General features: G+C 42.3%; 1 protein-coding gene across 2 annotated transcripts; it reads right to left on the minus strand.

Moving 5' to 3' along the window:
- Window positions 1–27: 27 nt before the first annotated feature.
- LOC139383410 (JNK1/MAPK8-associated membrane protein-like) lies at window positions 28–15,118 on the minus strand. Of its 2 annotated transcripts, none has more exons than XM_071127951.1 (7): window positions 14,948–15,118; window positions 13,467–13,546; window positions 13,177–13,331; window positions 3,224–3,430; window positions 2,785–2,966; window positions 1,548–1,624; window positions 28–1,457 (listed from the first exon to the last, which is right to left on the minus strand). In XM_071127951.1, exons 1-7 carry the CDS (start codon window positions 14,949–14,951, stop codon window positions 1,239–1,241), a joined length of 924 nt encoding a protein of 307 aa, XP_070984052.1. In that variant the 5' UTR covers window positions 14,952–15,118; the 3' UTR covers window positions 28–1,238. The 2 variants fall into 2 exon arrangements, with proteins under 2 accessions (XP_070984052.1, XP_070984053.1); XM_071127952.1 differs by having other exon boundaries at window positions 994–1,457; window positions 3,224–3,424.
- Between the last annotated feature and the right edge of the window lie 944 nt (window positions 15,119–16,062).

A 16,062-nucleotide genomic window follows, 5' to 3' on the forward strand; every position in this document is an offset into this window, starting at 1 on the left:
TATAAAAAAACTCAGCACAAGTGAAAGTCATATGAGATGAAAGTAGATGAGTACACACTTCTGATTTTATTTCAGAAAAATCATACTTTATAACACTGCATTTCACAAGTTTTTTTGAACAATACATTTTACAAGTCAAAGTTGTAGCTAGTCAAGTCCTCGTTCTGTATGTTTTACACTGCAATAAAAATATATATTTCTAATAAACACATCCATTGTCATCTATTTACAAGCATTCTATGAGCATGCATAAAATACATTCACAATTTAATTTCCTTACTATCCAACAAGTGTATTTCCCCAACATAATTTACAGGGAAACAGCAGGATAATTTTCATTCCATTTTTGATCAAGCAAAATAATGGAACTATATTCCACTTGGCTTGTAACATAATATTAGGTTATAATAAACTATTTTATCTGCCACTGGATGTATGCATGTGTTCAGAGATTTTGGCACATTAGATTTAGTTTAAGAACATCTAACAACTTAAACTATTGGACAATCCAGAGACCATCTTTGATTTCACTGCAACAATCAAGGATATCTGAGCTTAAAACAATCACGGATGTTGAGCATATATGATTTTTTAATTTAACTAGGCAAGTCAGTTTCGAAGAAATTCTTATTTACAATGACGGCCTAACCCCGGCCAAACCCTAACGACGCTGGGCCAATTGTGCGCCGCCCTATGGGACTCTCAATCATGGCCGGTTGTGATACAGCCCAGGATCGAACCAGGGTCTGTAGTGATGCCTCTTGTACGGAGATGCAGTGACGTAGATCGCTGAGCCACTCAGGAGCCCAAAATAATATGACACAGAGTGAATATCTAATGATAAAACATGTCTCAAAACAGCCTCAATGAGGAACAGTACATCTTAGGCCTTAGGTTGTAAAGACAACATTCATGTGGACACAAACGATACCATTAACACTTGAAATATATGGAGCTTTGTAGTTTATAGACATACAGTATGTACACGTTGTTTGTATTCCCAGCTTAGTTCTAGGAATATCCTAAAAAAATTTCACTGTGAGAGGAATATCAACTATCAACACTGCATGCAGCAGTCATCCTCCTACCATACTCAGAGAAGGCAGTAAAGGCTAGCGTCCATATATCTCCATGGACAACACCTCCTGAATTGATAGACAGGTGGATATCTGCGGTGCTGCTCGTGGCAACATGAATTCCCTGAGTAACTTTAATACCCACATCCATCTATAATAGTTCTAGTGGCCGTTGCCGCCTTCTGACAGAATCCGGCTAGGTTCAGTGAACCTGGCAGTGAGCAGGTAGAAAAGGGCGGGTCCAGGTACCAGGGCCAATAGAGGTAGGTCCTGCTCCAGTTTATCCAATCGGGAGATGGAGATGATGCCATACGCGTGAAGTAGCCAATGGCTGAAGAGCACCACCAACCTCTTCTTCTTGGCAGCGAGATTCTTGAAAGACTATGGATAGGAGTAAAGGGAGAAAACACTGAGCTGATATCAAAATTAAAAAATGTTGGTTAGGAAAATATAAAATAAGCAGTTTCTTGCCTGTATTTCTGAGGCTGACATGTACACTGCCAGGGTAACCAGGGACAACACCAAAATAATGTATGGAAAAGCATAATCTGAAAAACAGAAAGCATCACGCTTATACCATAGTCACATGGCAAGACCTTTAGTCTCGCCAGGCCAAATCTTGTCTCGTTGCATCGACTACTGGAAGTCTAGAGAACTTCAGTATTGGATTTAGTTTTTAGGGTGGCTGTTAACTATCTATAACTATATATAACTATATATAGATATATATATATCTATATATATCTATATATATATATATATATATCTATATATCTATATATATGCGGTGAATAAAAACCCTTGAATGAGTAGGTGTGTATATATATATATATATATATATATATATATATATATATATATATATATATATATATATATATATATATATATATATATATATATATATATACACACAGTGGGGCAAAAAAGTATTTAGTCAGCCACCAATTGTGCAAGTTCTCCCACTTAAAAAGATGAGGCCTGTAATTTTCATCATAGGTACACGTCAACTATGACAGACAAAATGAGAAGAAAAAAAATCAAGAAAATCACATTGTAGGATTTTTAATGAATTGATTTGCAAATTATGGTGGAAAATAAGTATTTGGTCAATAACAAAAGTTTATCTCAATACTTTGTTATATACCCTTTGTTGGCAATGACAGAGGTCAAACGTTTTCTGTAAGTCTTCACAAGGTTTTCACACACTGTTTGCTGGTATTTTGGCCCATTCTATATAATTTATTTCCTTCTCAATGCATTTGAGCCAATCAGTTGTGTTGTGACAAAGTAGGGTTGGTATACAGAAGATAGCCCTATTTGGTAAAACACAGATGTCTCAAGTTGAGGTATGCAATTAGCATGCTGACTGCAGGAATGTCATGGAGTCTACATGGAAACTAGTGACACATTTGTACTTATCAAACCCATCATATATTGTGGCCTGTGTGATCTCTGGCAATAGTTCTGGTGGACATTCAGCATGCTAATTGCATACCTCAACTTTGATTTTTGGTCTTCCTAAGGAGAACTTCCCCAGGCATTGGAACAGAACGTGAGATGCCTAGGCTTCCGAGGCAACAAGACCTATGGCCTAAAAATAATGCATTTCACATAAATCAATTATGTAACCATAAATACTATATAAATGGAAACTGAACCGGGCTGGCCCGAACCAGACCGGACCCTTATTTGAAAGCATACTCACAGAGCAGGCCGCCTCCCACAGCTTGCAGGACTGTCAGGATGGGGAAGAAGTAGAGAGCAGCGTAGATGCTCTTGAAGCGGTCAGATTTCCCCAGACCACAGGCGATCTTCTTGACCAGGAGTGGCCGCAGCAGCATCATACACACCAGGCAGAAGGCGTAGTAGATCAACACTATAGTGTACCTGCGGATACAGAATAAGTCATGTTATTCAATGAACAAAACATCTCACATCACACTGCTCTGAAGCTGAACATGCCAACCAATTTCATATGTTCAGCTCATATCAGTTGATGATGAGACTGTTTCCAGATAGAGACTGAAATTAATATTGGACTAAAAAGCTATTTCAGCATGCTTTGAGTCCAGGACTAACTGAGAAACAAGCCCTAAAAGTGCATAGATCCCATTCATGACGTGGACGAGCCATAGGCTACTCACAGGGGAAAGACAGCTTCCTGTGTGCAGTGTAGAGTGGTGATGTAGTCTGGGCTGGGGTTGTACAGCATGGTGTACCAGTCTGAAAGCATCTGGACTCTGCAGGATCTGATAGACAGCAGACCCACTGGGTCGTTGACCAGCAGAGTCACCATAGCCGCAGCGCTGCACTCAAACAGGGCTGTGATGTGTTGGAAGAGGGCACTGGAGCTTCAGAAAGATATACATAATATCAGTAACATTAACATGAGTTACCAAGTAGGCTACAACAGGACCATGTTAAACTTCTTTCATAAAAATCCTCTACAGCAGTGTTGGGGAGTAGTGAACTGCATGTAGTTCAACCAGTAATTCAACTACATTTTGCTGTAGCTTGATGGTAGACTAACTAAATTCAAAATCTTGTGTTTTAAGTAGTTAATTACTTTTTGTCATGTAGCAAAAATAAAATACAATATGGGTGAAGTAGTCAAGAATTTCCTTTCTTTTTCGGCATCAGAGACATACCTAATTCACACTTGAAACATAGTTTTTGTGTTTAATAGGCTAAATTACACATTCTGTTAACAGCTGACTCCCGAGTGATCTGTTCTTGCAATTTGTAGTCTAAGTGTTCAGATTTCGATATGATAATTTATAACGAAGTAGCTTGGATGTAGTGAACTACTTCTTCAAAGTAACTTTAGTTAAGGAAACAGTTTTTTTCTTTAAAAAGCTTTAATGCAACTTAACTTATTTTACAAGTAATTGGTAACTTGGTCAACTATATTTTCAGAGTAGCTTCCTCAACACTGCTCTACAGTAAATGTCACAATATGTAGCCTATTGGCCATGGGTATGACAAGTGGAGCGTGTTCATGGATGCAATGGGATGCAAGGCTTCCCCCCCAAAAAAATACCAAGAAGAAAAAGAAAAAAAAAAAATTATTTCATCTCTCGGAGTTTCTTAAACTTCCTTACATTCTTAAGAAGCTGAATGTATCTCACCAGAGAAAGAATCAGAGCGAACAAAACCAACAAAACAAAAAAAGTGTCAAGGGAAGCAGGTTTGGATTTGGCTTTAGACCAATCACATCACAAACCAAACGTCATTATTGACAGAAAAATTTTTAATTGTTGCATATCATTGTGTGGTTGTCCTCCGGTGTCTAGCTAGCTACTTTTGGTATCTTTTAGTTGTCACTAGGGTTGGAAAGGGTCGGAAACCTTCCTGTACATTTTTCCAGGAAATTTTCCATGGGAAGTCCATGGGAATTTTGCTTTTAACTATCCCCAATTCAATGGAATTGCAACCCTCTGCATACACAGTGCACTCTTCCATCACATGCACAGCTGATTCTCAAGATCTTGCACACTAATGAGACGCTATTGAGCCCACACTACTACAATGTCTGAGCCAAGGACCACATCCTTTCTGGTAAGTTTTGATTACAATACTGGACGGGGTAAATATATTTTATATGACATACATTATTTTTTGTTAACTAGTAAATAGTAGCCTACAGCAAAGTGTGTTGAAATTACACTGCTCAAAAAAATAAAGGGAACACTTAAACAACATAATGTAACTCCAAGTCAATCACACTTCTGTGAAATCAAACTGTCCACTTAGGAAGCAACACTGATTGACAATACATTTCACATGCTGTTGTGCAAATGGAATAGACAACAGGTGGACATTATAGGCAATTAGCAAGACACCCCCAATAAAGACAGCAAGACACCCCACATAGCCTGGTTCCTCTCTAGGTTTCTTCCTAGGTTTTGGCCTTTCTAGGGAGTTTTTCCTAGCCACCGTGCTTCTACACCTGCATTGCTTGCTGTTTGGGGTTTTAGGCTGGGTTTCTGTACAGCACTTTGAGATATCAGCTGATGTACGAAGGGCTATATAAATAAATTTGATTTGGGTTCTGCAGGTGATAACCACAGACCACTTCTCAGTTCCTATGCTTCCTGGCTGATGTTTTGGTCACTTTTGAATGCTGGAGGTGCTTTCACTCTAGTGGTAGCATGAGACAGAGTCTACAACCCACACAAGTGGCTCAGGTAGTGCAGCTCATCCAGGATGGCACATCAATGCGAGCTGTGGGAAGAAGGTTTGCTGTGTCTGTCAGCGTAGTGTCCAGAGCATGGAGGCGCTACCAGGAGACAGGCCAGTACATCAGGAGACGTGGAGGAGGCCGTAGGAGGGCAACAACCCAGCAGCAGGACCGCTACCTCCGCCTTTGTGCAAGGAGGAGCAGGAGGAGCACTGCCAGAGCCCTGCAAAATGACCTGCAGCAGGCCACAAATGTGCATGTGTCTGTTCAAACGGTCAGAAACAGACTCCATGAGGGTGGTATGAGTGTGGGGGTTGTGCTTACAGCCCAACACCGTGCAGGACGTTTGGCATTTGCCAGAGAACACCAAGATTGGCAAATTCGCCACTGGCACCCTGTGCTCTTCACAGATGAAAGCAGGTTCACACTGAGCACATGTGACAGACGTGACAGTCTGGAGACGCTGTGGAGAATGTTCTGCTGCCTGCAACATCCTCCAGCATGACCGGTTTGGCGGTGGGTCAGTCATGGTGTGGGGTGACATTTCTTTGGGGTGCCGCACAGCCCTCCATGTGCTCGCCAGAGGTAGCCTGACTGCCATTAGGTACCGAGATGAGATCCTCAGACCCCTTGTGAGACCATATGCTGGCGCAGTTGGCCCTGGGTTCCTCCTAATGCAAGACAATGCTAGACCTCATGTGGCTGGAGTGTGTCAGCAGTTCCTGCAAGAGGAAGGCATTGATGCTATGGACTGGCCCGCCCGTTTCTCAGACCTGAATCCAATTGAGCACATCTGGGACATCATGTCTCGCTCCATCCACCAACGCCACGTTGCACCACAGACTGTCCAGGAGTTGGCAGATGCTTTAGTCCAGGTCTGGGAGGAGATCCCTCAGGAGACCATCCGCCACCTCATCAGGAGCATGCCCAGGCGTTGTAGGGAGGTCATACAGGCACGTGGAGGCCACACACACTACTGAGCCTCATTTTGACTTGTTTTAAGGACATTACATCAACGTTGGATCAGCCTGTAGTGTGGTTTTCCACTTTCATTTTGAGTGTGACTCCAAATGCAGACCTCCATGGGTTGATACATTTGATTTCCATTGTTAATTTGTGTGTGATTTTGTTGTCAGCACATTCAACTATGTAAAGAAAAAAGTATTTAATAAGAATATTTCATTCATTCAGATCTAGGATGTGTTATTTTAGTGTTCCCTTTATTTTTTTGAGCAGTGTATTTCTAACTTGTTATCAACTTCTGCTTGTTAGTTTTTGCTACCATGTGGGTTTTAGCTTGCTTGAGCCTGCTAACTGAGTGTTAATTCACCTACAGGTTTCATTTTAAAACATTTATCTTACAAAGGAGTTGTTTAATATAACTGCTTAACTATTTATCTGTACATGGAATTGTACTTTGTTTTATTTTTACTAATTTTTTTCTCATCTTTAGAGGAAAATGCCACGGGCATCTGATGTGTGGAGACATTTCACTGTAGCTAATGTAGAAGGAAAAGCTGTGAACATTTGCAAATACTGTGCCAAATCATATGTGAAGAATGCAACAAAGATGCAGAATCATCTGGCCAAGTGCATACAATTCCCTCAGCGCTCACAACAAGCAACCTCTGACAAAAGTCACTCTACTTCTATTCGAGGTGAAAATGATGAATCTGACACTATAAATAGCAACAGCTCATGGTCCTCCTGGAATCAGAAGTTTTGTTAACTCAATGGAGGAACGTAGTCAGAGAAATGCTGATGAATGTCTTGCTCGAGCTGTGTATGCAACTGGTTCACCTCTGATGCTCACAGGCCATGTGTATTGGAAGAGATTTATGAATGTTCTTTGATTTAATCATTCACAATGTCTACTAATGATAAGGTAAAATGTTTATGTCTCCATATGATATGGTAAATATATCCAATGCAAAAAACATTACATTTAAATGGTATTAACATCAATTTGCATATATTTCCATTAATTCCTGTATATTTCCATTAATTCCCATATATTCCTGTTAACTCCCGTGGAAAGTTTCCACCTCTGAATATTCCCCAAAATGTGCAACCTTAGTTGTCACTATATGAGACTGACCATAGGAGATTGGATCTTCGCAGCTAGCTAGTTGATAGCGAGTGGCAATTGTCCAGAAGCATGCACCAGTTAGCCTCGAGCTAGGCCCATCTCCCAGCTAGCAAATGAAGTACACCAACTACAACACTTCTCTTGCCAATTGGCCTGGACCCTTTGTCGACACGGAGCCCTGCCGATCCATCACGACTGGTCTGCTGAAGTAACTCGGCCGATGTGCTCTCAACAGGCCTCTGCGTCATTGGTGATGATCCATCTGCTAGCCCTGGCCTGCTAGCTCCCTGAACACCATGTCTCCCGCTCGCTCAACGTAGTAATCAACTACCGAACGGTCCCCTGTTCCATCTATTGCTCTTCATTGGACCCTATGATCACTCGGCTACACAGCCGATGCCTGCTGGACTGTCCATTAACACAGTTCTTCATTTTGTTTATCTATCTGTCTGCCCCAGCCTCAAACTCAGGGCCTGTGTGTAGCTAACTGACTCGCTCTGCCCATTCGTTGTTGTTGTCCTGGCTGTTTACCTGTTGTTGTCTCACCCGTTGTTGTCTTAGCTCTCCAAATCAACACCTGTGATTGCTTTATGCCTTTCTCTAATGTCATTATGCCTTGAAAACTGTTGTTTAGGGCAGCTCTCATTGTTTTATTTTGCTGCGAAGCCCCTACTCCTGCTCAACATGCCTCGGATCGCTCCTTTGTCCCACCCCCACACATGCGGAGACAGCACCCAGCTTAACTGGCGCCTCCAGGGATGCAACCTCTCTCATCGTCACTCAATGCTTAGGTTTACCTCCAATGTATTCGCACCCTACCATACCCTTGTCTGTACACTATGCCCTGAATCAATCCTACCACGCCCAGACATCTGCTCCTTTTATTCTCTGTTCCCAACGCACTAGACGACCAGTTGCTAAGGCCTTTAGCCGTACCCTCATCCTACTCCTCCTCTGTTCCTCTGGTGATGTAGAGGTTAACGCAGGCCCTGTGTGTCCCCAGGCGCTCTCATTTCATGACTTCTGCAACCGTAAAAGCCTTGGGTTCATGCATGTTAACATCAGAAGCCTCCTCCCTAAGTTTGCTTTATTCACGGCTTTAGCACACTCCGCCAACCTTGATGTGCTAGCCGTGTCTGAATCCTGGCTTAGGAAGCCCACCAAAAATTTCCATCCCCAAATTACAACATTTTTCATCAAGACAGAACTGCTAAAGGGGGCGGAATTGCTATCTACTGTAAAGATAGCCTGCAGAGTTCTGTCACACTATCCAGGTCTATGCCCAAACAGTTCGAGCTTCTACTTTTAAAGATCCATCTCACCAGAAAAAAAATCCCTCACTGTTGCCGCTTGTTATAGACGCCCCTCACCTCCTAGCTGTGCCCTGGACACCATATGTGAATTGATTGCCCCCCATCTATCGTCAGAGTTCGTACTGCTAGGTGACCTAAATTGAAATATGCTTAACACCCTGGCCATCCTACAACCTAAGCTAGATGCCCTCAATCTCACACAAATTATCAAGGAACCTACCAGGTACAACCCCAAATCTGTAAACATGGGCACCCTCATAGATATCATCCTGATCAACTTGCCCTCTAAATACACCTCTGCTGTTTTCAACCAGGATCTCAGTGATCACTGCCTCATTGCCTGTGTCCGTGGTCAAACGACCACCCCTCATCACTATCAAACGCTTCAGGAAACAGCCGAGGGAACACCCCCCTATCCACATCGATGGAACAGTAGTGGAGAGGGTAGTAAGTTTTAAGTTCCTCGGCGTACACATCACGGACAAACTGAATTGGTCCACCCACACAGACAGCATTGTGAAGAAGGCGCAGCAGCGCCTCTTCAACCTCAGGAGGCTGAAGAAATTCGGCTTGTCACCAAAAGCACTCACAAACTTCTACAGATGCACAATCGAGAGCATCCTGTCGGGCTGTATCACCGCCAGGTACGGCAACTGCTCCACCCACAACCGTAAGGCTCACCAGAGGGTAGTGAGGTCTGCACAACGCATCACCAGGGGCAAACTACCTGCCCTCCAGGACACCTACACCACCCGATGTTACAGGAAGGCCATAAAGATCATCAAGGACATCAACCACCCAAGCCACTGCCTGTTCACCCCGCTATCATCCAGAAGGCGAGGTCAGTACAGGTGCATCAAAGCTGGGACCGAGAGACTGAAAAACAGCTTCTATCTCAAGGCCATCAGACTGTTAAACAGCCACCACTAACATTGAGTGGTTGCTGCCAACACACTGACTCAACTCCAGCCACTTTAATAATGGGAATTGATGTAAAATATATCACTAGCCACTTGAAACAATGCTACTTAATATAATGTTTACATACCCTACATTATTTATCTCATATGTATACGTATATACTGTACTCTATATCATCTACTGCATCTTTATGTAATACATGTATCACTAGCCACTTTAAACTATGCCACTTTGTTTACATACTCATCTCATATGTATATACTGTACTCGATACCATCTACTGCATCTTGCCTATGCCGCTCTGTACCATCACTCATTCATATATCTTTATGTACATGTTCTTTATCCCTTTACACTTGTGTGTATAAGGTAGTAGTTTTAGAATTGTTAGCTAGATTACTCGTTGGTCGGAACTAGAAGCACAAGCATTTCACTACACTCACATTAACATCTGCTAACCATGTGTATGTGACAAATAAAATTTGATTTGATAAAACACTTCGAGCAGGCCTTTCTAATCGACCTGGCCTGGGTATCCTGGAAGGATATTGACCTCATCCCGTCAGTAGAGGATGCCTGGTTGTTCTTTAAAAGTGCTTTCCTCACCATCTCAAATAAGCATGCCCCTTTCATTTTTTTGTTTAACTAAGAACAGATACAGCCCTTGGTTCACTCCAGAATTGACTGCCTTGACCAGCACAAAAACAACCTGTGGCGTACTACACTAGCTTCGAATAGTCCCCGCGATATGCAACTTTTCAGGGAAGTCAGGAACAAATACACACAGTCAGTTAGGAAAGCAAAATTTACATTCTGCAGCACTAATTCCAAGTTTTGGGACACAGTAAAGTCCATGGAGAACAAGAGTTCCTTCTCCCAGCTGCCCACTGCACTGAGACTAGGAAACACTGTCACCACTGGTAAATCCACATAACTGAGAATTTCAATAAGCATTTCTCAACGGCTGGCCATGCTTTCCACCTGGCTACCCCAACCCCGGCCAACAGCTCTGCACCCCCCGCAGCAACTGGCCCAAGCCCACCCCCGCTTCTCCTTCAGCCAAATCCAGACAGATGATGTTCTGAAAGAGCTCAAAAATATAGACCCCTACAAATCAGCTGGGCTAGACAGTCTGGACCCTCTCTTCCTAAAATGATCCGCCGCAATTGTTGCAACCCCTATTAATAGTCTGTTCAACCGCTCTTTCATATCGTCTGAGATTCCTAAAGATTGGAAAGCGGCCGTGGTCATCCCCTCTTCAAAGGAGGAGACACTCTAGACCCAAACTGTTACAGACCTACAGTGGGGCAAAAAAGTATTCAGTCAGCCACCAATTGTGCAAGTTCTCCCACTTAAAAAGATGAGAGGCCTGTAATTTTCATCATAGGTACACTTCAACTATAACAGACAAAATGAGAAGAAAAAAAATCCAGAATATCACATTGTAGGATTTTTAATGAATTTATTTGCAAATTATGGTGGAAAATAAGTATTTGGTCAATAACAAAAGTTTCTCAATACTTTGTTATATACCCTTTGTTGGCAATGACAGAGGTCAAACGTTTTCTGTAAGTCTTCACAAGGTTTTCACACACTGTTGCTTGTATTTTGGCCCATTCCTCCATGCAGATCTCCTCTAGAGCAGTGATGTTTTGGGGCTGTTGCTGGGCAACACAGACTTTCAACTCCCTCCAAAGATTTTCTATGGGGTTGAGATCTGGAGACTGGCTAGGCCAATCCAGGACCTTGAAATGCTTCTTACGAAGCCACTCCATTGCCCGGGCAGTGTGTTTGGGATCATTGTTATGCTGAAAGACCAAGCCAAGTTTCATCTTCAATGCCCTTGCTGATGGAAGGAGGTTTTCACTCAAAATCTCACGATACATGGCCCCATTCATTCTTTCCTTTACAAAGATCAGTCATTCTGGTCCCTTTGCAGAAAAACAGCCCCAAAACATGATGTTTCCACCCCCCATGCTTCACAGTAGGTATGGTGTTCTTTGGATGCAACTCAGCATTCTTTGTCCTCCAAACACGACGAGTTGAGTTTTTACCAAAAAGTTATATTTTGGTTTCATCTGACTATATGATATTCTCCCAATCTTCTTCTCGATCATCCAAATGCTCTCTAGCAAACTTCAGACGGGCCTGGACATGTACTGGCTTAAGCAGGGGGACACGTCTGGCACTGCAGGATTTGAGTCCCTGGCGGCGTAGTGTGTTACTGATGGTAGGCTTTGTTACTTTGGTCCCAGCTCTCTGCAGGTCATTCACTAGGTCCGCCCATGTGGTTCTGGGATATTTGCTCACCGTTCTTGTGATCATTTTGACCCCACGGGGTGAGATCTTGCGTGGAGCCCCAGATTGAGGGAGATTATCAGTGGTCTTGTATGTCTTCCATTTACTAATAATTGCTCCCACAGTTGATTTCTTCAAACCAAACTGCTTACCTATTGCAGATTCAGTCTTCCCAGCCTGGTGCAGGTCTACAATTTTGTTTCTGGTGTCCTTTGACAGCTCTTTGGTCTTGGCCATAGTGGATTTCGGAGTGTGACTGTTTGAGGTTGTGGACAGGTGTATTTTATACTGATAACAAGTTCAAACAGGTGCGATTAATACAGGTAACGAGTGGAGGACTGAGGAGTCTCTTAAAGAAGAAGTTACAGGTCTGTGAGAGCCAGATATCTTGCTTGTTTGTAGGTGACCAAATACTTATTTTCCACCATAATTTGCAAATAAATTCATTAAAAATCCTACAATGTGATTTTCTGGATTTTTTTTCTTCTCATTTTGTCTGTTATAGTTGAAGTGTACCTATGATGAAAATTACAGGCCTCTCATCTTTTTAAGTGGGAGAACTTGCACAATTGGTGGCTGAATAAATACTTTTTTGCCCCACTGTATATCCATCCTGCCCTGCCTTTCTAAAGTCTTCGAAAGACAAGTGAACAAACAGATCACCGACCATTTCGAATCCCACCGTACCTCAGCCACGCTCAAGGTACTAAACGAGATCATAACCGCAATCGATAAAGACACTACTGTGCAGCCATATTCATCGACCTGGCCAAGGCTTTCGACTCTGCCAATCTCCGTATTTTTATCGGCAGACTCAACTCAACAGCCTTGGTTTCTCTAATGACTGCCTCTCCTGGTTCACTAACTACTTCTCAGATAGAGTTCAGGGTGTCAAATCGGAGGGCCTGTTCAGGGTTCAATTCTCAGGCCGACTCTTTTCTCTGTATATATCAATGATGTCACTCTTGCTGCTGGTGATTCTTTGATCCACCTCTACGCAGACGACACCATTCTGTATACATCTGGCCCTTCCTTGGACACGGTGTTAACAAACCTCCAAATGACCTTCAATGCAATACAACATTATTCTGCCACTGTCTTTTTATTATCTCGGCCTTTAGCCCTATATCACAGTGCCAAGGCTTATGAACTAACAAGTTATTGAGGAAACGACGCAATTATCACAACAGATAGGTTGTAATGTTTTTTTTTTCTGGATTAGCTTCTCCAGTGATTTAACCTACATGCAACAATTGGTTATGACTGCAGTAATTTGGGCTGAAAATGAGACATTACCTTTTCTTCCCAGAGTACCACTCGATGAAGAACCAGTGTAGAACCAGTGGCAGCATTGCCATGAAGCCCAGGTACAGCCAGTCATAAAGTTCAGGGGATTCTGTACACTTCTCACAGATCTTCTGCATGTTTGTCTTCTCTCCTCTGGGACATACCTGATAATTCAACTACATTTTAGGGTATGGGTTTAGCCTAATACTCGGTTACAGAACTTAGTGCTACATTAGTAGCTAGAATGGCCTTCCAACAGCTCAGTTGATTTGTTAAAATTCAGCTGGAACTATACTCACCCCACATTCTCCATCAAATGAGCCATTTATCAACATCTTGCCACAATAATGTCCCGGACAGGTTGAACTCATGGCTACGGCTGTAATGAAACAGTAATACAAGTCAGTTATTGACAATACTGCGGACATCTAACAATGTAGCTACATTATATGAACAAAAGTATCTGGACACCTGCTCGTCGAACATCTCAATGCAAAATCATCTGCATTAATATGGAGTTGGTCTTCCCTTTGCTGCTATAATAGCCTCCACTCTTCTGGGAAGGCTTTCCACTAAATGTTTGAACATTGCTGCGGGGACATGCTTCCATTCAGCCACAAGCGCATTACTGAAGTCAGTAGATTATGTTGGCCGATTAGGCCTGGCTCATAATTGGCGTTCCAATTCATCCCAAAGGTGTTCGATGGGGTTGAGGTCAGGGCTCTGTGCAGGCCAGTCAAGTTCTTCCACGCCGATTTCAACAAACCCTTTCTGTATGGTCCTCGCTTTGTGCACAGGGGCATTGTCATGCTGAAACAGTACAAGGCCTTCCCCAAACTGTTGCCACAAAGTTGGAAGCACAGAATCATCTAGAATGTCATTGTATGGTGAAGCGTTAAGATTTCCCTTCACTGGAACTAAGGGGCCTAGTCCTAACCATGAAAAAGAACCCCAGACCATTATTCCTCCTCCACCAAACTTTACAGCTGGCACTATGCATTGGGGCAGGTCGCGTTCTCCTGGCATCCACCAAACCCAGATTCGTTCATCGGACTCCTAGATGGTGAAGTGTGATAAATCACTCCAGAGAAAGCATTTCCACTGCTGAAGAGTCCAATGGCAGCGAGCTTTACACCACTCGCTTGGCAATGCGTATGGTGATCTTAGGCTTGTATGCAGCTGCTCAGTCATGGAAACCCATTTCATGAAGCTGACTTTGCTTCCAGAGGCAGTTTGGAACTCGGTAGTGAGTGTTGCAACCGAGGACAGACTATTTTTATACGCTATGCATTTCAGCACTCCGTGGTTCAGGTCTGTGAGCTTGTGTGGCCTACCACTTCACGGCTGAGCTGTTATTGTGAAGTGTTAATGTCTAGGACAACATCAGCACTTACAGTTGACCGGGCCAGCTCTAGCAGGGCAAAAATTGGACAAACTGACTTGTTGGAAAGGTGGCATCCTATGACGGTGCCACGTTGAAAGTCACTGCGCTCTTCAGTAAGGCCATTCTACTGTCAATGTTTGTTGATGGAGATTGCATGGCTGTGTGCTCGATTTTATACATCTGTCAGCAACAGGTGTGGCTGAAATAGCCGAATCCACTAATTTGAAGGGGTGTCCACATACTTTTGTATATATAGTGTAACGTTACTTATCACCTAAAAACTAGCAAGTATGTTGGTTAGCTAGCTAAAATAGCTAACTAGCGTTCCTGGTTTAATAATATTAAAGTCATCACATCATTAAGCAGACACTTTCCAAGTATAATGTAGCTACATACCCATATTATTATTCAATATCCATAAGATTTAGATGAATACTTGGTACATGATGTTTCCAAACAACGATTTAATTTCTGCTACATCAACCGACAAACCGGAAGCTCGTGCTACAGTGGTTCGGTCGTCACTAGTTACCACAAGCACAAAGTCATAAACCCCGCCTATTTCTGATTTGAGCTTCTTAAAATTATATTTTAAAGCAAACCTTAACCCCACTGCTAACCTAATGTCTAACCATGAAGTACATTTTTATTTCATGAATTGTTACGATATACCCAATTTTGACTTTGTTGCTGTGGTATCTAGTGGAAACCCAATAGGTCTTCAATTTACTTCTTCGCCCTTTTTGGTTTGTATGCGTCAAGCTGACTAAAGATACGCGCAACAGCGCTACCTTGGGTTCCGAAAAAATGCCAACCCCAAATTGAGCACAGTGGACAAATACTGATCAAATGATGACAAATACTGCTCAAATTCAGCTGTAATTTTTTTTTTTATATATAAAAAGCATCACAAGAATATTGACGTCTTGATTTTGTCCAAAGTAAGATAAACTAAATAAGCAAAATTGATAATGTACACACTTTAGCCTTGCGCTAACATGTGAGTTTTGTGATCATCTGATCAATATGATCTAATTACTATCTGATCAAAGTTTGTCGCGTCTACACATGATGTTAAAATGTCTCTCTTATCCGTCCACTGTGTCCACATTGTGATCACATTTCCTGGTGCCTCCCTGTATGCAAAATATTTGAAGATTATTTTCAATATAATGTGAATGTATTTATTTTAAGACAATTATTGATGCCATAAGTCAATGGTACTAGCTGTCAATAAAAAATAAAAATGATTTTTTTACAAGCATTTTGCTACATCTGCAATAACATCTGCTAAACACATGTATGTGACCAATAAAATCTGTACTTGAATGATTTCCAGATGGCTCCCTGACTACCTCCAGAGGTGGTCAGGAAGATCTGATCACAATGTGTCTTAATCGTCTACACCTGTCTAAAAACGTTGGCCCAATCAGAATGTGGACAAGATCAGAACAGAGAATAGACGTAAGCACCAGATGTAAGTAGGGCTTTTCTTTAACCTCAACGTCAAC

Source organism: Oncorhynchus clarkii, chromosome 25, assembly GCF_045791955.1.
Source record: "Oncorhynchus clarkii lewisi isolate Uvic-CL-2024 chromosome 25, UVic_Ocla_1.0, whole genome shotgun sequence".
Lineage (NCBI taxonomy): Eukaryota > Metazoa > Chordata > Actinopteri > Salmoniformes > Salmonidae > Oncorhynchus > Oncorhynchus clarkii.